Source organism: Microcaecilia unicolor, chromosome 6 (genome assembly GCF_901765095.1).
Source record: "Microcaecilia unicolor chromosome 6, aMicUni1.1, whole genome shotgun sequence".
Taxonomy (NCBI): Eukaryota; Metazoa; Chordata; class Amphibia; order Gymnophiona; family Siphonopidae; genus Microcaecilia; species Microcaecilia unicolor.
The window spans coordinates 309003169-309023418 of NC_044036.1; the positions used below are offsets into that span (position 1 = coordinate 309003169).

Genomic DNA, 20250 nt, shown 5'->3' on the forward strand with positions numbered 1-20250 from the left:
GCTTGAGGCTGGGCCAAGACCAGTATCTTCAACTGTGAGTTCAGCTTGTGACCTGAGTATTTCTACCATAAGTCCCAGCTCGAGACCAGAGTCCTGCATGAGACAAGTTCACCTCTACTGTGATTTCCTGCTTGAGACTAGTGCATCCCTGAAGAGAGTCCCTGCGTGACACTAGTAGTAGATCTCCTCCCTGGTGTGGTTAAGTCCCATTGGCTGCCTGCATTCATAGTGCACTGGTCCCCCTGACATGCCAGGACACCAACCGGACACCCTAGGGAGCACTGCAGTGGACTTCATAAATTGCTTCCAGGTGCATAGCTCCCTTACCGTGTGTGCTGAGCCCCCCAACCCCCCCCCCAAAACCCATTACCCACACCTGTACACCACTACCATAGCCCTAAGGGGTGAAGGGGGGCACCTATATGTGGGTACAGTGGGTTTGTGGTGGGTTTTGAAGGGCTCACATTTACCACCACAAGTGTAACAGGTAGGGGGGATGGGCCTGGGTCTGCCTGCCTGAAGTACACTGCACCCACTAAAACTGCTCCAGGAACCTGCATACTGATGTCATGGAGCTGGGTATGACATTTGCGGCTGGCATAGAGGCTGGCAAAAGATATTTATGTTTCAACGGTTTTTATTAAAATAACACTGCAAACAACTTATAGCTTGTATTAATAACAGATATGGATTAAAGACTTGTTCACACCAAACAAATACAATTTAACAGAAGAATGAGTTTTTTGATTTTATACCCCCTTCCCCACCCACCTCCCACCCCCCCCCGCCCACCCATTGTCTGTCTCCTATCCCAAGCATGTAATTAAATATGTTCGTTTTGTTGCTCGCCTCTTTGATGATGAATGTTCCCTTATCCTCCCCCCACCACTTCCCCCATCCTTTACTTTCAACGAATTTTTATTGATGACTATACTGGCAAAAGATATTTAAAAAGTTTTTTTTATAGGGTGGGAGGGGGTTAGTGACCACTGGGGGAATAAGGAGAGGTCATCCCTGATTCCCTCCGGTGGTCATCTGGTCAGTTTGGGCACCTTTTTTGAGGCTTGGTCGTAACAAAAAATGGACCAAATAAAGTCGCCCAAGTGCTCCTCAGGGATGCCCTTTTTTTCCATTATCGGTCGAGGATGCCCATGTGTTAGGCACGCCCCAGTCCCGCCTTCACTACGCCTCTGACATGGCCCGTGAACTTTGGTCGTCCTCGCGACGGAAAGCAGTTGAGGACGCCCAAAATCGGCTTTCAATTATGCCGATTTGGGCGACCCTGGGAGAAGGATGCCCATCTCCTGATTTGTGTCGAAAGATGGGCGCCCTTCTCTTTCGAAAATAAGCCTGAAAGCGATTTTTCTTAAGCCTCTAGGTAATAATAAAACATTAGAGATGGATGGCTGCTCTCTAAACTATGGTGCTAGAACTGTCATTTTCCCCCAGGTCCAAGAGTGTGAATTTTTTTTTGTTACATTTGTACCCCGCGCTTTCCCACTCATGGCAGGGTCAATGCGGCGGGCATTGGAGGGTTAAGTGACTTGCCCAGAGTCACAAGGAGCTGCCTGTGCCGGGAATCGAACTCAGTTCCTCAGGAACCCTAACCACTAGGCCACTCCTCCACTATTGTTGGCCAGTCCTGGTTGGGGAATTTATCACAATGTTCTGCGATATGTTTGTAGTCCTTGATTCTACCCATAGAAATCAGTGCTACAAGTCCCATGAATAGGTTTGTCAGAAATCCAGGGCTGGACTTGAAATCTCATTTTCGGAACTGGCTAACTTAGTAGTTCTGTGTCATAGTTAATAACTGAGCTGCCAAGTTTTTCAGTTCCAAGAGGGAGATTTTAGGCACCCATCCTAATGCATTATGGTAGCACTTCCCAAACTGCGTGCCACGGTGAACTCACAGGAGTGCTGCGGCAATGTTTCTCTTGATTTTAATTTTTTAAAATTAATTTAATTTATTTGTACACTGGGACCTGCCCCACTGCCCGCCACCACCCTTGCTGCTTCTGTTCTAGACCACCAGCAGCAGCAACAGTGGTGGCAAAAGAAGACAACCATTGTGGGGCCACACTTTGCATATTCGTGGCTGCTGGTCCCATCTGTCCGACATCACTTCCTGTTCCAAGGCAGAGCTGGCAGCTGTGAATATGTACATTGAAAGAAACCCCGTGGTGGCTGGTTTGTTGTGCTGCTGCTCTGGAGCAGCAGCAGGAGGGAGGTCAGAGGATCAGAGAGAAGGGACAGGTGTTAAGTTGGATGGAAGGAAGGAGAGGGGACGGATCCTGGATGAAAGGGTCAGAGAGAAGGGGTAGATGTTGACTGGAGCACGTGCGGGAGTACCAGCATCGGCGGCTGAAGCATTTTCTCTTCTTAGGGCCTCGGGCAGCAAATCTCTTCAGCTGGTGGGGGGCGGAGACCTGAGAGGAAATGTGTGGCCTAGGGGCACTGTGAACCAAGAAAGTTTGGGAACCACTGCATTATTAATTTATTTATTTATTTAATTTGTAGCATTTATATCCCACATTTTCCCACCAATTTGCAGGCTCAATGTGGCTTACATTTGCCGTAACGGCGGTTGCTATTTCCGGGTAACATAATTACAAGTGGTATTGCGTTAAGGTGCATACATACATTTGCCGTTATGGCGGTTGCCATTTCCTGGTAACAGAGTTACAAATGGTATTGCGTTAAGGTGCAGACATATATGATAACATACATGGAACATAACATATATGGAACAGATCATGGTATATATATATTCCATGTGCATACATACAATACCAATTTATGGTATTGCATGAAGGTTCCTGAGTAATAAATTGGATTGTGACATACATTAGGTCATCAACTATAGAGAGACCCTGTTCAACTTAAGGTTTAAAGTGGTTTTGCTTGATCATTAATATGAAAGAGGTTGTTCAGTCATGTGATAAGAGTTCGGTTTTGTATAGGATATTGAGCGTAGATTTCAATGGGTACAATTTTATGTAATTGTAATTGATAATAGTATCTGTAGTAATGTTTAAGAAATGAAATGGACTATATCTGCCACTTTGCTTTTGGCGTGTAAGTTCAAAACCAAGACTGGCCAAAATGTTTTCTTGCTGCAATTGGGTACCTTTCCAACTCTGCAATAAGCTAGCTTTGTATGATGATCTCTAGTATAATATGTGAGTGAAAAATGGAAGATCTCTTTTTAATGCCTCGTGTTTTGTTGTTGTTTTATTAAATTATGTTAATTCTCCTTTCATTTTAACACAAACAAAATGCCTCTATAGCCAGTCCAACATACTGTTTTATGCCTTCTTTTAAAATATGCAAATACTTGTGATCCCTTGTTTTGTGTTTGTAGAAAAAAATCCTTAGTACAGACATTTCTCTTGATTTTAATTTTTTTTAAAATCTTTATTTGTACATTTCAAAATTAAGCAATTGAAGATAACTTGAAAAACACAACTAAATAAGAGCTATGACATGTACAAATCGGAAATAAAAGGAGGACAGCCCCTTCATTCAGAATAACAAGCAAATCCCCATTCCTTGCCATTCATATCAAACCTGCAATTCTGGATAACACTTCACTGAGAATAATGAGGGAATCTCTCCCCTCCTCCCTTCCATTCTTATGAGATCTGCAATACTGGACAATTGCATGTGAATTTACACCCCCTCCATTCACATATAACCTGTAAAACTGGATAACCCTTCGTCAAGAATGAGTAAATCCCCACCCTCTCCAGTCATATGAGACCTGCAAAAATGGACAGGCTTTCGTTGAGAGTAACGAGCAGATCTCTACCCCTTTCTGTTCATACAAGATCTGCAAAACTGAACAACCCTTCATTCGGAATAACAAGCAAATCCCCACCCCCTTCCATTCATGCGAGACCTGCAGCAGTGAACAACACTTCAAGTAGAATATTGGGCAAATCCCCACCCTGTCAGCTCATATGAGACCTGCAACAGTGGACAACCGTTGAGAATTACAAGCAAATTCCCACCCCCTCCATTCTTATGAGACCTGCAAAAGAGAAGCATCCAAGAGAAAACTGTTAACAGGTGTAAAACCTGATTTGGCATAAGGTGTTTGTGTGGGGAAAATGGACGTCCAGTTCAGCACATTCACACTTTCCTATTTAACAAAGGGCGTTGGTGAATGTGAATCATTTTGCAAATCATAAGGGTGTACCGGAATATATGTGCAAATGCTGGCTTGTCCATCGGGAACAGCCAAATCAGTAAGAAACGCATTAAAAAAAGAGTGGCATCACATGGATTTGGCCTATGTAAGTGCTGACATTTAACAGTGTAGATGCTTATTTGACAAACTACATCTCTAAATGCTGGATTTTACAAAACTGGATATTCAGGATGAGCCAGCTAAAGAGTCAAATGAAATAACTTATTTTAGAGAATTTTGAAGGGGGTGTTAGAACACCAGACTCAAGCACAAGTGGCCCCCTTAATCACTGTTGCAAGAGGGAGGGGAGAGGGCAACGGAAGGGGAAAGGGGTAAGGATGTGGGAGGATGGGAGGGTAGGGAGGGTGAAAATGTGAAAACAAAAATTGATGACGGACTCAATCACTGGCTTTTTGTTATGTATGTTATGATGTTGATATGTTATTTTTGCCAGATGTGGAATGTATCTTCTTTTGATTGTCATCAATAAAAATGTTGAATAGTAATCACTGTTGCAAACCCCAGGTCCAAACAAGCAGTTTGTTGACATGCCTGGCTTGGTGCCGTTGTAAATTCCAATGAATGCATGCATACTTCCAACCTGTGTATGCTATGACTTTCACACGTATAAGCCCCTTATAAAACGACCCCCTTAATAAAAATATTAATGCGATATAACAATAAAGAAACATATTAAGGAAAACTGGACCCTGTCTGAAGAATCTCTAATATGTAGCACAACTGGAATGCTAATTATCTTGTATACCCTCCCCCAAGAGGCAAAGTACCTGCTGAATCCTTGGCATCAAGAACAGTTTCTTAAGCTGCTTTGGTTCAAAAAAATATGTACCTATTGCCTTGAAATTTAATAACACATTTACAAAGAAATCTAACTAAAAAGAGACCCTGAGGGAAACTGCCCAACAATACAAATTATTTTACCATGTTTCTTTGTTATCTAAGACAAATCCAGGAAAGCAATCTCTATAATGGAAAAAAGTCTCAAGATTCATTTGCGGTCATATTTCAGGGCAAAAACAGTGATCAAGGCAAGAATGAGCCCCACTAAACTCCAAAAAGCTGTCAAGGAAGCCTGATAACTTCAGGTGCGGTCCACAGATGGGGCCATGTGCAGAGACTCAAGAGTGGAGGAGTAGCCTAATGGTTAGTGCAGTTGTCTAAGGACCAGGGGAACTGTTTTGATTCCACTGCACCTCCTTGTGACTGTTGACAAGTCACTTAACCCTCCATTGCCCTAGGTACAAAATAAGTGCATACAGTGGGGGAAATAAGTATTTGATCCCTTGCTGATTTTGTAAGTGTGCCCACTGACAAAGACATGAGCAGCCCATAATTGAAGGGTAGGTTATTGGTAACAGTGAGAGATAGCACATCACAAATTAAATCCGGAAAATCACATTGTGGAAAGTATATGAATTTATTTGCATTCTGCAGAGGGAAATAAGTATTTGATCCCCCACCAACCAGTAAGAGATCTGGCCCCTACAGACCAGGTAGATGCTCCAAATCAACTCGTTACCTGCATGACAGACGGCTGTCGGCAATGGTCACCTGTATGAAAGACACCTGTCCACAGACTCAGTGAATCAGTCAGACTCTAACCTCTACAAAATGGCCAAGAGCAAGGAGCTGTCTAAGGATGTCAGGGACAAGATCATACACCTGCACAAGGCTGGAATGGGCTACAAAACCATCAGTAAGACGCTGGGCGAGAAGGAGACAACTGTTGGTGCCATAGTAAGAAAATGGAAGAAGTACAAAATGACTGTCAATCGACAAAGATCTGGGGCTCCACGCAAAATCTCACCTCGTGGGGTATCCTTGATCATGAGGAAGGTTAGAAATCAGCCTACAACTACAAGGGGGGAACTTGTCAATGATCTCAAGGCAGCTGGGACCACTGTCACCACGAAAACCATTGGTAACACATTACGACATAACGGATTGCAATCCTGCAGTGCCCGCAAGGTCCCCCTGCTCCGGAAGGCACATGTGACGGCCCGTCTGAAGTTTGCCAGTGAACACCTGGATGATGCCGAGAGTGATTGGGAGAAGGTGCTGTGGTCAGATGAGACAAAAATTGAGCTCTTTGGCATGAACTCAACTCGCCGTGTTTGGAGGAAGAGAAATGCTGCCTATGACCCAAAGAACACCGTCCCCACTGTCAAGCATGGAGGTGGAAATGTTATGTTTTGGGGGTGTTTCTCTGCTAAGGGCACAGGACTACTTCACCGCATCAATGGGAGAATGGATGGGGCCATGTACCGTACAATTCTGAGTGACAACCTCCTTCCCTCCGCCAGGGCCTTAAAAATGGGTCGTGGCTGGGTCTTCCAGCACGACAATGACCCAAAACATACAGCCAAGGCAACAAAGGAGTGGCTCAGGAAGAAGCATATTAGGGTCATGGAGTGGCCTAGCCAGTCACCAGACCTTAATCCCATTGAAAACTTATGGAGGGAGCTGAAGCTGCGAGTTGCCAAGCGACAGCCCAGAACTCTTAATGATTTAGAGATGATCTGCAAAGAGGAGTGGACCAAAATTCCTCCTGACATGTGTGCAAACCTCATCATCAACTACAGAAGACGTCTGACCGCTGTGCTTGCCAACAAGGGTTTTGCCACCAAGTATTAGGTCTTGTTTGCCAGAGGGATCAAATACTTATTTCCCTCTGCAGAATGCAAATAAATTCATATACTTTCCACAATGTGATTTTCCGGATTTAATTTGTGATGTGCTATCTCTCACTGTTACCAATAACCTACCCTTCAATTATGGGCTGCTCATGTCTTTGTCAGTGGGCACACTTACAAAATCAGCAAGGGATCAAATACTTATTTCCCCCACTGTATATATAGCATGTAAACTACCTTGATTTCACTTTCCCTTTCATTTAGGAGCCTTTTATAAGTCAGTAGGAGTTGAAAAGCAGGGCCATGTGCAAAAAAAAAAAAAACAGTTCAGTGTTACGGCCAGCCCTGGATAAATTCAAACGTTTTCTTTCCTTTTGTTGTTTTGTACAATCTCTGGCCTCTTGACAGTTGATAAATAGAAGGCCCTAGCAATAGGTGGAATGGGCTCAGTAGAAATTTTGAGGATCTTACTAAAGAACCTCTTCAGCCTGTTCTCTGGAATAACAACAGGTTATCCTTGGAAATTAAGAAAATATTAATTACATCTCCTTCTCTGATTGTCTAGGGCCTCAAGTTTCCTAGAGTAGGGTAGTGGATAGAGCACCAGCTGACAATCAGGCCAACTCAATTCAAATTCCACTGCTGTTCGTTGTAATCTTAGGCAAGTCAATTAACCCTCCATTGCCTCAGAGGATTTCCTCTGGAGACAGGGAAGTCATAGTGTACCTGAATGTAACTGACTTTGAGCTATAACTAGAAAAGGCTTGAGCTAAATAAAAACAAAACAAAAAATCCTGATCTTTATCTAGGCTAGAAACATAATTCTGAATGTTCAACTCCTGGGCACACATTCTTTGATAACCTCTGTTCCTGTCCAAGGAACTGGGATCTCGGCTCCACAGTAAGTCCCTAAGCCTCATCCAAATGACTGGACAAAGATCTTTTGACTGAAGCTATAGTCACCCAAAGGGTATAGAGAGTCACAGACTGTGGCATGCTAGTCAGAATACCAGAAGTTCTACATATCTCCAAAGAACCTCAAGCTACAGAGTAAATTCCAGCCTCTCCGTTCTACCTGGCCTTGCAATTGACTTCCTGATCACTCCAGAGGCTTCAGCAATTGATTGCCCCCAGCACTGGCAGTTGCTCCTCTGCCACTGCAAATGAGAGTTGCAGCAACAGTTCCCTGAAATGACTGAGAAAACTTTGTTCCTTGGGGCTGAAAGGAGCATCCATCCCATCCGTGTCTTCAGCTCCCGTGTCGGTGCTGCTCTCTGAGATTCTGTCCACAACTACATGCTGAAGCAATCCATCATGTCATTACTTGAGATGAGCTAGGGGAAAGACCTGGATATTCCCTTCTCACTTCCCTCGAGCACAAGTTGATAAATAAGGAAAATGCTGCATTGGATGGAGTTCATACAGTGTGCTAACAGAGGCCAGCAGCCATCTTGGATCCCCAAGCATTCTATTTTCTTGATTTTAAATAAGAAATTAGGACTTGAAAAATAATATTCTCCCTTGCTCCCTCTCTTCTTCACAAGCTACTGTAGCAATTATGCAAAAAAAATCTAGCAGACTAATCCTCCACACCGGCGTGGTTACCTGTATGTTTTTGAAATATGATAACTTCAAACCCATTGAGATTCTATGGCGGCAAAAAAAACTGTTTACAAATTGAGGTGATTATTCAGGGTATAAATAAAATCATTCTTGCTGGAGGATCTTTGCCGATACCAGTTGCATTATGTGATGGTTTGTTTGATGGGATTTTTTTTTTTTTAACTAGGAATGATACATTACAGAGTACTACAAAAAAAGAAAAAAACACCAGGAGGGAGGGCTAAAAGGGAAATGGTTTCTGAATTTGGATCCAGTCACAGATAGAAGTGGAGGTGTGCTGTTGGAAATAGCTTGCATGTGTTTCTGTAGATTTTGTGTGTACAAATGATCACTCCCTCCTTCCCTCACTACCTCACTCTCGAGCTTCTTGATCTGGTCTTTGCTAGTCCCAAATTCAAATCTAATACCGTAAGAGTTTAATTATAATGTTATAATAATAATGGACAGGTCTGTTTGTGCTATTTTTTTTTAATCAGGCATGATTTAGAGCCACCTCTGTATGTTCCCTCACATTCTAGTCGCTCAAACATTTTGATTAAGATGAAAAGTTTCAGCTGACTATCTTGGCCTACGATGTTCTTCTAACTGTTATAAGTGGCTTGTTAAGATTACTTTTAACCCGACTCTTTCATTTTCACATATCTTTTTATCTTTGTAGTTGACAGTTTCTCTTGTGCCTTTAATGAAAAAAAATATATATGTATATATATATATATATACAGAAAAGGCGTAATTGCACCAAAGCAAAAAAGTTAATTTGCTAAGCGTTCTCTGAAGACTGTGCAGCTGTCTTAATGTTTTCTTATGTTCACTGATCATATGTTTGTGTTGTCTTTCAAGGCCGAGTTTCTTTCTTCACCTCTGGGTCGGAAAACCTCCACCGTGTGGAAAAGGTTCGTTGGGGCACACGCTACGCAATCACCATCTCCTTCACCTGCAATCCCGACCACGGCATCGAGGACCCATCCTTGACGTGACCCTCCTCGCAGCGTGGGTAGTGGCGTGCTGCAGTGCTGAGAGCTGTCCTGTGGGAAGAATGTCAACAGTTAACTCTCAGCCGCTTGCAAGAGAAAACATTTAAAGCTCGACTGGGTTTTCTGAACCAGTAAATTATTTTCAGAGCATTCCCTTTTTCTTTGATTGTGTTCTGTTTACTATCCCTTGCAAGGTGCGTTTTTCTTAATAGTTCTCATTCCCTTGATTGCTCCATATTATTTTTACCCCACTTTATATCTCGCTTAGAAATCAGACCCTTTTGGCCAAAAGAGCAGAATTCATGTTTCCAGACCACCTCCAATGTGGTTCTGAGCTTGATCTAGCCCTATCATTTAGGCCTGTGAGTGCTACTTTAAGTGGACCTCTGTTACAGGCAGAGCAACTTTACCTAGGAATTGAACCTGTGTCTTCTGCTGGACAATGCAGCACTGAAAGCGGTCTTAATTTTTTTTGCACAAAAATTTCTCCCTTTAATGCTGTGAATGGTACCTGAAGCTTATTTTTTTTGTGTGCATTCGTTACTTTTTCTGTGCATTTAAATAATTCTTCTCCAGGTGATAGTGGTATCAGTTCACAATTACTGGCATTCCATAAATAGTATTTAAGTACAGAAGGAGCATGCAAAATTTATTGGAGTAAAAATGGATGAGTCCTAGGGTAGTGAGATAGTCATAATTTTGTTGTGGTTTTTGGTGGGTGTTAAAGAGTTGTTATCAATACCAGAAATAGAATGGCAGCTATAAAACTGATACTTGACTTGGGATGTATGATGATATCAGCCATAGCTCTTCAGCCTGGTGGGCTCCTGCAATTCTAATATGTTTACCATTTCTTTTTGTAATAGAATATCTAGATTCTCAAATAGGAGTTACAGATGTTAAATTAGGTTCCTGATGTCATCAAACAATAACCATGCCATTGGTTGGATGTCATAATGTCATATACGTCCAGTATTACAGTAGGCACTTAGAGCAGGATAGACTAAGCAGTTTTAACCTATGAAGTCAAAGTTGGAATAACACTTAGCACATCTGGACCCCCCTCCCCCAATCATATTTTAATGAGCTCAGTGAACATTCATTTTTCCACTTTTGATGCTATCTGTGCTGTGGTAACATCCCTTTATGGAAATGCTGCAGAATGTCTACGATCCACATAAACAAACCCACTGGAAAAACACTGTTCTCTTTTAAATGTAATATAAAATTTAATAACAGTACTTGTAATCCACCCTTTTGTTGTCTGATTGTATACAATGGATCACATAGCTCAAAATAAAACCATCAAACACCCAAGTGTAACGGTGACACAAAATAGCAAAACATAAAATAAAAGAACAAAATCACTAAACTTTACAATACGATCAAACATTAACTCAATTCTCAAAATATGTAGAGGATAATTCTATAAAGGGTGCCCTATTTGCAGCCTATTCTGTAAAGGAAAGTAGGTGCTCATTTTATAGAATACTAGAGTAGCAGGACAAATGTGTGTGTATATTTTAGACATAACTTCTTCCACTAGCTATAGAGCTCTGTCTGACTTGGCTACATTGCTTTATTTCCTATATTATATCACAGATCGACTACTGTAATGCTTTGTTTCAGGGTTTGCCAAGAGTCAGACACATTTGCAAAGGAGTTCAGAATGCTGCAGGCCAACTTCTAGCTCAGGATATTGTGATCACATATCACCAATATTTGCCACTTTGCACTGTTGAAATTGTTGGGTTTTGGATTTAAATTTTTTCATGGGATGGCTCCTGAGTAGTTTTTGAATAAGATCTCTAAATACAGTGGGGGAAATAAGTATTTGATCCCTTGCTGATTTTGTAAGTTTGCCCACTGACAAAGACATGAGCAGCCCATAATTGAAGGGTAGGTTATTGGTAACAGTGAGAGATAGCACATCACAAATTAAATCCGGAAAATCACATTGTGGAAAGTATATGAATTTATTTGCATTCTGCAGAGGGAAATAAGTATTTAATCCCTCTGGCAAACAAGACCTAATACTTGGTGGCAAAACCCTTGTTGGCAAGCACAGCGGCCAGACGTCTTCTGTAGTTGATGATGAGGTTTGCACACATGTCAGGAGGAATTTTGGTCCACTCCTCTTTGCAGATCATCTCTAAATCATTAAGAGTTCTGGGCTGTCACTTGGCAACTCGCAGCTTCAGCTCCCTCCATAAGTTTTCAATGGGATTAAGGTCTGGTGACTGGCTAGGCCACTCCATGACCCTAATGTGCTTCTTCCTGAGCCACTCCTTTGTTGCCTTGGCTGTATGTTTGGGTCATTGTCGTGCTGGAAGACCCAGCCACGACCCATTTTTAAGGCCCTGGCGGAGGGAAGGAGGTTGTCACTCAGAATTGTACGGTACATGGCCCCATCCATTCTCCCATTGATGCGGTGAAGTAGTCCTGTGCCCTTAGCAGAGAAACTCCCCCAAAACATAACATTTCCACCTCCATGCTTGACAGTGGGGACGGTGTTCTTTGGGTCATAGGCAGCATTTCTCTTCCTCCAAACACGGCGAGTTGAGTTCATGCCAAAGAGCTCAATTTTTGTCTCATCTGACCACAGCACCTTCTCCCAATCACTCTCGGCATCATCCAGGTGTTCACTGGCAAACTTCAGACGGGCCGTCACATGTGCCTTCCGGAGCAGGGGGACCTTGCGGGCACTGCAGGATTGCAATCCGTTATGTCATAATGTGTTACCAATGGTTTTCGTGGTGACAGTGGTCCCAGCTGCCTTGAGATCATTGACAAGTTCCCCCCTTGTAGTTGTAGGCTGATTTCTAACCTTCCTCATGATCAAGGATACCCCACGAGGTGAGATTTTGCGTGGAGCCCCAGATCTTTGTCGATTGACAGTCATTTTGTACTTCTTCCATTTTCTTACTATGGCACCAACAGTTGTCTCCTTCTCGCCCAGCGTCTTACTGATGGTTTTGTAGCCCATTCCAGCCTTGTGCAGGTGTATGATCTTGGCCCTGACATCCTTAGACAGCTCCTTGCTCTTGGCCATTTTGTAGAGGTTAGAGTCTGACTGATTCACTGAGTCTGTGGACAGGTGTCTTTCATACAGGTGACCATTGCCGACAGCTGTCTGTCATGCAGGTAACGAGTTGATTTGGAGCATCTACCTGGTCTGTAGGGGCCAGATCTCTTACTGGTTGGTGGGGGATCAAATACTTATTTCCCTCTGCAGAATGCAAATAAATTCATATACTTTCCACAATGTGATTTTCCGGATTTAATTTGTGATGTGCTATCTCTCACTGTTACCAATAACCTACCCTTCAATTATGGGCTGCTCATGTCTTTGTCAGTGGGCAAACTTACAAAATCAGCAAGGGATCAAATACTTATTTCCCCCACTGTATGTTCCAAGTCATGTGTTGTGTTCCCAAGGAGAAAGATTCTTTGTTTTTCCTTCAGCCAGGGCTTTTCATCTTGAATTACTTCATTTTTCTGCATATTCTTATTCAGTTGCTTTTTCTTGGAATAAACTTTCTCCCTTCTGTAGATTTATTGGCAGCTTATTGGGGTTTAGGAAAGATGATAAAGCTGTACTTTTAAATTGAGGGTTATAGATTTTTAGGAAAATAGGTGATGATATATTTTAATTATATGATTTTTGAGAAATTCTTTAATTTTATTAAATTATATATTTTTTTCTTTCATTTGTAGGATTTCATGTTCTGTATGGATTTTGCTTCTATTTGATTGTGTGTGTTATTTTGTAACCTGTTCTGGACTGTATTGAGAGGACAGGCTAACTATCTAAGGGGGTCTTTTACTAAAGCTTACCTCGCGTTATCTGCAGCAGGGCCCATTGTATTCCTATGGGCCCTGCTGCAGATAATTTGAGCTAAGCTTTAATAAAATACCCCCCTCCCAAAATAATGAATGTATGTATATATGTAATGTACATGTAAATGCTTATACCCAAGAACCCTGTTTACTAAGCTGTGTTAGCATTTCTAGCGTGCGCTAAGTGTGTAGATGCCCATAGTATTCCCGTGGGTGTCTACACAGCGCGTGCTAATTTTTAGCACATGTTAAAAACGCTAGGGCACCTTGGTAAACAGGGCCCTAAGATTGCTAAAAAAAAAAATGCATGTAAATTATAACATTCTATAATATATGCAAGTTAACTGTGGGCTCTGCCCATGCTCCATCCAGGTTCCAAGTAGGCATCATCGCATTTAGGCACCATTTTATAGAATAAGACATAGTCAGAATATTGTGTGCGTGCCAGTATTCTGGTCATGTACATGTTTTTATTTATTTATTGGGATTTATTAACCGCCTTTATGAAGAGATTCGCCTAAGGCAGTGTACAGCAGGTACAGTTTAACATAAAACTTACGTAATAGTAAAATAACCAAGAAGAAACATAAATGCAATAAATGAGGTAAACCTGAAAACAGTAAATTGAAACCTAATAGAACTACCGTGAAACGGTATCAAAAGTATACTCATTTAACCGCACTGGAATTCAAATACTAGAGATATAATGCAATGTTAGTATAACACTAATGATACACTAATAGGCATGCATTAGAACATTCAATTAAGATAGATATGATGCTAAAGATTTTCTACAATACGGCTTACCATATAGCTGAGGGACCAAGAGCAGATATATGATGGGAACAAGATGCATGGTACAGAGTCAGTTGGGATAATTTGATGGTTAGCTAAACCTGGCAAGTTCTTTGTATAGTTAAGCAAGAGATAAGAAACTGATCTAAGTTACAGTGTGTGCTGCAGGCTAGTCCGGGTACAGAATGGGTGTATAGTCAATCACCCTACGTATTAAAGGCTTGGCAGAAGAGCCAGGCTTTCACCTGCTTCCTGAAGCAGGGGTAGTCTCAAGTTATACGTAGCCCCTCTGGGAATAAATTTCAGAGCATGGGGGCTATTTTAGTGAAGGCTCGCTGGCGGGTATCACATCGTACAATTTCTTTTGATGAGGGTACGGATAGTGATGATCCTTGAGAGGACCTAAGAGGTTTTAAAGGTGTGTAAAGGGTTAACTTATTCTTTAAGTACTCTGGCCCATTTTGTCTGAGGGCCTTGAAAATCAAACATAGTTTTCAATTTAGCCCTGTAAGGTACTGGTACATGTGTTCTTGGTGCCTAAATGTTGACACCCTCCTTATAGAATTACCCCCATACTACATAAAATAAAAACAACAAACAAAATATAGTACAAAAATCATTGCATGGTGGTTTTATTGTGCTAAGCTAGATAATGGAAAATGTGATGTCATAGGAGGTCAATCTATTTCACTCTCTTGTTCAGAATCCTTATGAATGATACAAACGTGCTTTGAACAGATGGACTGTATATGCAGCGTGTATAATGAATAACCCAGTTAAGGAAAACAAAATGTTAACAATGGAACTTATTATCGCCTATAGGATGATTACATTCTCTTGCCCTGAATTATCTTGATTAATGCAAAATGTGTTCTGTTAAAAAGACAAAATTAATCCCCCCATACTGAGCTTATGGAAATCAGGAAATATAAAGGCAATGACTGCCACAAGCTGAATCCGACCTGGATATTCAATGCCAGGACTAATCCGGGCACAGGTACTGAATATCTGGGTCACAGGCTGCTGCTGGAAATTGTCTGGGTCCCGGCTGATATTCAGGCCAGTACCTGGATTACTGGACAGATAAAGTTAGAACAGCCTTTTTGCTGTCCTATGTTTATCTGGGCACTTACCCAATTAGCAAAGTAAATTCACCACTAAGGGCTGGATCTAGTAGGTTGCAGAAAGAACAGGAGATGGCATGATGTCACAAAGCTGAAGCCGGCCCACCCAAGGAGGTTTTCATTCTCCTCAATGTAGCTGCCGCCATCGTGGTATGCCCCAAACCAAGGAGTTTTGATAACAGGAGATGGCATGAGCTTATCTGGGCCATTATTGGGCTGAATCCAGTAGGTAAGCTTGTCGCCTTATTGTTTTGGGTGTACCAAGATGGTGGCAGCTGCATTAGGGAGAATTAAAACCACCTTGGGTGGAGACTGGCTTCAGCCTTGTGACATCATGTCATCTCCTGTTATCAAACCTCCTTGCTCGAAACAATGTAATTGATAGGGTGGCAAGCTCCCCTTAACTGTGTTGAGCCCAGATAATGGATGAAGCTCGCTCTTTCCATCTCTTGTTATTTCTCCAGCCTCCTTGGGCTGGATTCAGTAAATGACGTTCAAAATTTGGTGCCAAAAAAAAAATTGGCACTGAACGTGGTCACACCCCCTTTGCAGGTCCGCATGGAAACACTTAGGCTGTATTCTTTAAATCATTGTTTTCCAAGTCCAGTCCTGGCGTACCCCTTGCTAGTCAGGTTTTCAGGATATCCACAGTGAATATGCATGAATTTGATTTGCATACACTACCTCCATTATATGCATATTCATTGTGGATATCCTGAAAACCTGACTGGCAAGAGGTACTCCAGGACCGGACTTGAAAAACACTGCTATAAGTTGGTTTTTAAGTGTGTTTTCATGTGGGTCTGCCGTTTTTGCCCCGTTTCGGCACCCTACATCAATTGGAATGCTTTTCGGCATGGAAGTAGCACCTAATGTTCAGTGCCATGTATAGAATTTGCCTGTAATTGGGTAACTCCTGGCTCTGCCATGTCTCCACCCTCAGACCGCCACAACACAGTTAAATGCTGTTGAATATATTGGAATTTAATCAGATACGAGCCTTTGATTCAGACTGTTGGGGGGGATATTTGGATTTTTCTAGTGTCATTACAAAAGAAAAGATACTGTGGTGGGAAAGGCAAAAAGAAATTAGTTTTGCATATGAAAAAATAGGCTTTATGCAAAAACTTCTGAATTACTAGCCCCCTTCTGAACTATGAGGTCCTTTTGCTAAAGCTTAGTGTATATTGATGGATGTTAGCATGCGCTAAGCACCACATGACCCATGGGTATAAAATAGAATGCCCAGAATTTAATGCATGCTAGTATCCATTATTTGTTCAAATATCAGAGGCAGTTATTCAGATTTTTGAAAGATAGAATTCTACTGGAAATGAAGTCATGAATTTGAGTGAATCCTGGACTTTGTTCTTAATATAGCACTTCCCTCTAGGAGCAGGTACCAATCACTGTAGGAATAGATGATTAACCTTAGAACAAAGTCCAAATCATTGTGAAAAAAAAATGTAAATAATTTTTCTTTATCCCTTTCTTTGTTAACATTTTTGAACTGCTTGATCTGTTAAAACAAGCTGTGAATTTTCCTAATAAACTACACAAAGATTTAGCAGCAGCCAAGCTCTTGATTGAGAGGAAGAGGTCTCTTGTGTCTGTGTGCCCTTTGGCTTTCAATTTGTCTGAAATTGTTGTAATTAAGGGTGAACAAATTGTCATGTCTGATAATGAAATTGCAGTAGTGGGTGATTTGAAACATGAAGAATAGAATGAAAAACATAGGGTGAAATAACTTCTCTTCAGAATGTAGCAGGCTGTTTAATCAGTTCAGCTGTGAAACAACAGCTTTGGTTTAAGCTCTGGCCTGTCACGCGTACCAGTCATCATCTTGGCCAGCCTCCCATATAGTGTATGGCCTCCTGCTATTGCTGTAGCTACTGTGGCAGAACTCAGAAGCTGGTACTCCATGATAGAGGAGAGAAGTCTGGTGGCTAGAGCAGCAGGAAGAGAAGGAGGGATGTGGGGTTCTCGTATCCCATTGTTGCTCCTTGTGATCATGAGCAAGTTACATAAGGGCCCTTTTAAAGAGCGGCGGTATGGGCTTACCGCTCGCTCTTCCAGGATTACAGCCAGCCAAATGTGTCTAACGGAGGTAGTTCCCCCCCCCCCCCCCCGAGCGTGTGCCATTTCCAGGGGGGAAAGAAACCCCCTGGTAATGGCTTGCGCTGGGAACCCAGCAGTAACCAGGCATCACCGCGCTGCCTGGTTACCGCCGGTCTTTCTGCGGGAGCCGTTATTGCCACCTCAGTGGGTGGCGTCACATGGCCACGCGGTAAGAGCATGGACGTGTGTGTCTGGGGGCTTTTTACCCGCTGCGGTAAAAAGGGCCCTGGCACGTGGGAAAGGTAGCCTCTGACGCTAGCGCAGGGCCCTTTTCTCCCACAGTTGGTAAAAGGACTCCTTACTCCTCCATTGCCTCAGGTACAAACTTAGGGTTAGCTGTAAAAAAAAAAAAAAAAAAAAGGTGCTGATCTGGGATATTTACCACAGATCCCATTTTATGCAAGAACAGCTACTGGCTGACATTCAAAATGATTTATCCGTCTGGAAATGGCCACCAACTCATTAAATCGCTTGTCTGCGGCTATCCGGTCATTTTCAGCGGCACGTAACTGCTAAAAATGATCGGCTATCACTAAATTCAAAAGCGGCTATCTTGTGTGCGTTACAGGGGAAGAGTCAGGCTACATTCCGATATTCAGCTCCTCACTGCGTAAGTAAACTGCTTAAATCGGGCTGCATAAATAGCAGTTTATCTTTAAGCAGTTTGGCATATGTGGGTAAGGGCTGAATATTGACAACCAACTACGTGTTAGCCAGCGCAAAAAATCATGGATATTCAATGCCGAAGCCCACAGGGCCCGGCATCGAATATCTGGGAATAACACTGGCAGTGGGCAGCAAAATGCTCACCGCCGCCAGCTAAATATCGGGGGGGGGGGGGGGGGGGGGGGGGGGGGGGGGTTAGTTACTAATAAAGGGGCCCTTTTACTAATGTGTGCTAGAACTTGGGCTTAACACGTTTTAACACGAAATTTTATTCCGCACTAATCCCAGATTTAGGGCTCCTTTTACAAAGCCATGCTAGCAATTCTGGTGCAGCAAATGTGATGAAACCCATTTAATTCCTATGGGTTTTGTTGCACTTACCGTGTGGGAATCACTAGCTTGGCTTTGTAAATGGAGCCCTTAATGTGGTGCCTTTTGGGGTGTGCCTTCTATTTTTTATTGCAGATTATGCATTAAGGTTCCCATTAGCACACTACCTGCCGAGAGTTAATGCGGAAGTGCTAAGTGCACTAGCTGGCCAAAGCTTCCATGCCCATTCTCCGCCCAGGCCGTGCCCCGTCACGGGAAAATTTCCAAAAAAATTAATAATGCACAGTTTAGAGTGCATAAACAGAGAAAATAATGCAGAACGCACGAATATGTTTTTCCGGAAGCCTGTTTTCACACGTTAAGGACTAGATTCTCTATAGCACATCTAAAAATTCGGTGCCAAAATGAAATTCGCTTAAGCATTAAGAGTTACGCGCACAACTGGCTAAGTGTATTCTGTAATGTGTTGTGCGCAAATTCCAAGTCACATAGTTGAAAAGGGGGCATGGCTATGGGTGTGGAATGGGCGGGTCATGGGCATTTCTAAAATTTAGGCGTTGAGATTTACGCCAAGTAAAACATGGCCTAATGGACGTGACCAAATTAGTCATGTGGAGAGGCTCTTGGTGTATTCCATATAACGAGCGGAAATTGAAGCCAATTCTATCAAATTTAGGTGTACTTTAGAGAATACCCCTAGGTGTATTTGTTTAGCATGTGGATTTCTCACGCACCATATACAGAATCTAGCCCTAAGGCCATTTATACTACAGTCATAAAAATGGCCTGTTTGTATTAATGACCATGAGCTAATGTTCATTCAATATATATAAATAAATCTTGAGAGTTCTCTAGTGGTCTGACTGTAGCAAATCTATGCTACGGAGGAAAAAGCCTCATGAAGCTCAAAAGTGGCTAAAAGCAACCCGAGCAGGACTGCTTCATCATTGACTTAAGAAGGGCATAAAAAACCTCCTGGTAAACTCGAACTGTTTAACCCTATGTTGTGGGAGAGTACTTAGCTAAATAACTGCGGAAGTGTGTTATTCAAATCTCTATTCCATAATAGTAGTGTGAAGAGTTACTTAGCTTCAAGCCGGTCTTCCTTGCTCCCCTCTTGTTCAAACTCTCAGACCGAGGAGAGCAAGGAAGACCGGCTTGAAGCTAAGCAACTCTTCACACTACTATTATGGAATAGAGATTTGAATAACACACTTCCGCACCGTGACACCTTGCCCACATCTCCCGATGACTCTGATATCAAGCTTTCAAATTTACTGCTGGTTACGTTCTCAATACTTGCTTTGTTTCAAAGAGAACATTTTTCTAGAGCTCATAAGATGTAATGTATTCAAGCAATATAGTAAGGTGTGCTTAAGAGGTTTTCTTTTCCTTTTTGTCAAACCAATGTTGCCTTAGGACATTTGGGTCTGTTTATTTTTTTTTCTGTCACATTTTCATGGTCTCTCATTGCATTCCTTAGTAGCTGATATTGTTCTCTCTGTTCATATTTGGTACAGGGGTTTGGTACAACTGGTCTAATGATAGTTTGTCTAATGCACAATTGTTCTCGGGATACAATTCGTCTAAAGTCCAATTCGCCCAAAGAGACAGTTCTTCTAAAAGTTCATTCGTCTAATGGACTAAAAATTAAGGGTCCCTTTTACTAAAGTGTTGGCATGCGGCAACAGGCTTGTCACGTGCCAGTCCGGAAGTACCGCCGGGCTCCTGCGATAGTTCCCACCCCCAGCGTGCGCCATTTCCTTCACTATAAAAATATTTCTATTTTTGTAGCACCAGTACTTACCCAGCGGTAATGCTGTCCAGTTACCGCTGGGTTAGCACGGGAGCCCTTACCGCCACCTCAGTGCCCCCCTGAAATGGCCGTGTGGCAAGTGGTTCACTTACCACATGGTCATTTCTTTTCCAGCAAG

The 20250-nt window shown here is 42.4% G+C and overlaps 2 protein-coding genes across 2 annotated transcripts in view; one reads left to right on the top strand and one right to left on the bottom strand.

Annotated features, from left to right (window-relative positions):
• The window catches only part of OGFOD3 (2-oxoglutarate and iron dependent oxygenase domain containing 3), a 148106-nt gene extending 136854 nt beyond the window's left edge, over positions 1-11252 (top strand). Inside the window, exon 9 of the mRNA XM_030208128.1 lies at positions 9310-11252. Within this exon, the coding sequence (XP_030063988.1) occupies positions 9310-9446 (137 nt within the window). The 3' untranslated portion in view covers positions 9447-11252. The remainder of the gene's footprint in view (positions 1-9309) is intronic.
• The window catches only part of LOC115473291 (urotensin-2 receptor-like), a 47388-nt gene continuing 36555 nt past the window's right edge, over positions 9418-20250 (bottom strand). Inside the window, exon 2 of the mRNA XM_030208127.1 lies at positions 9418-9494. The gene's annotated coding sequence lies outside the window, so the exon portion shown is untranslated. The remainder of the gene's footprint in view (positions 9495-20250) is intronic.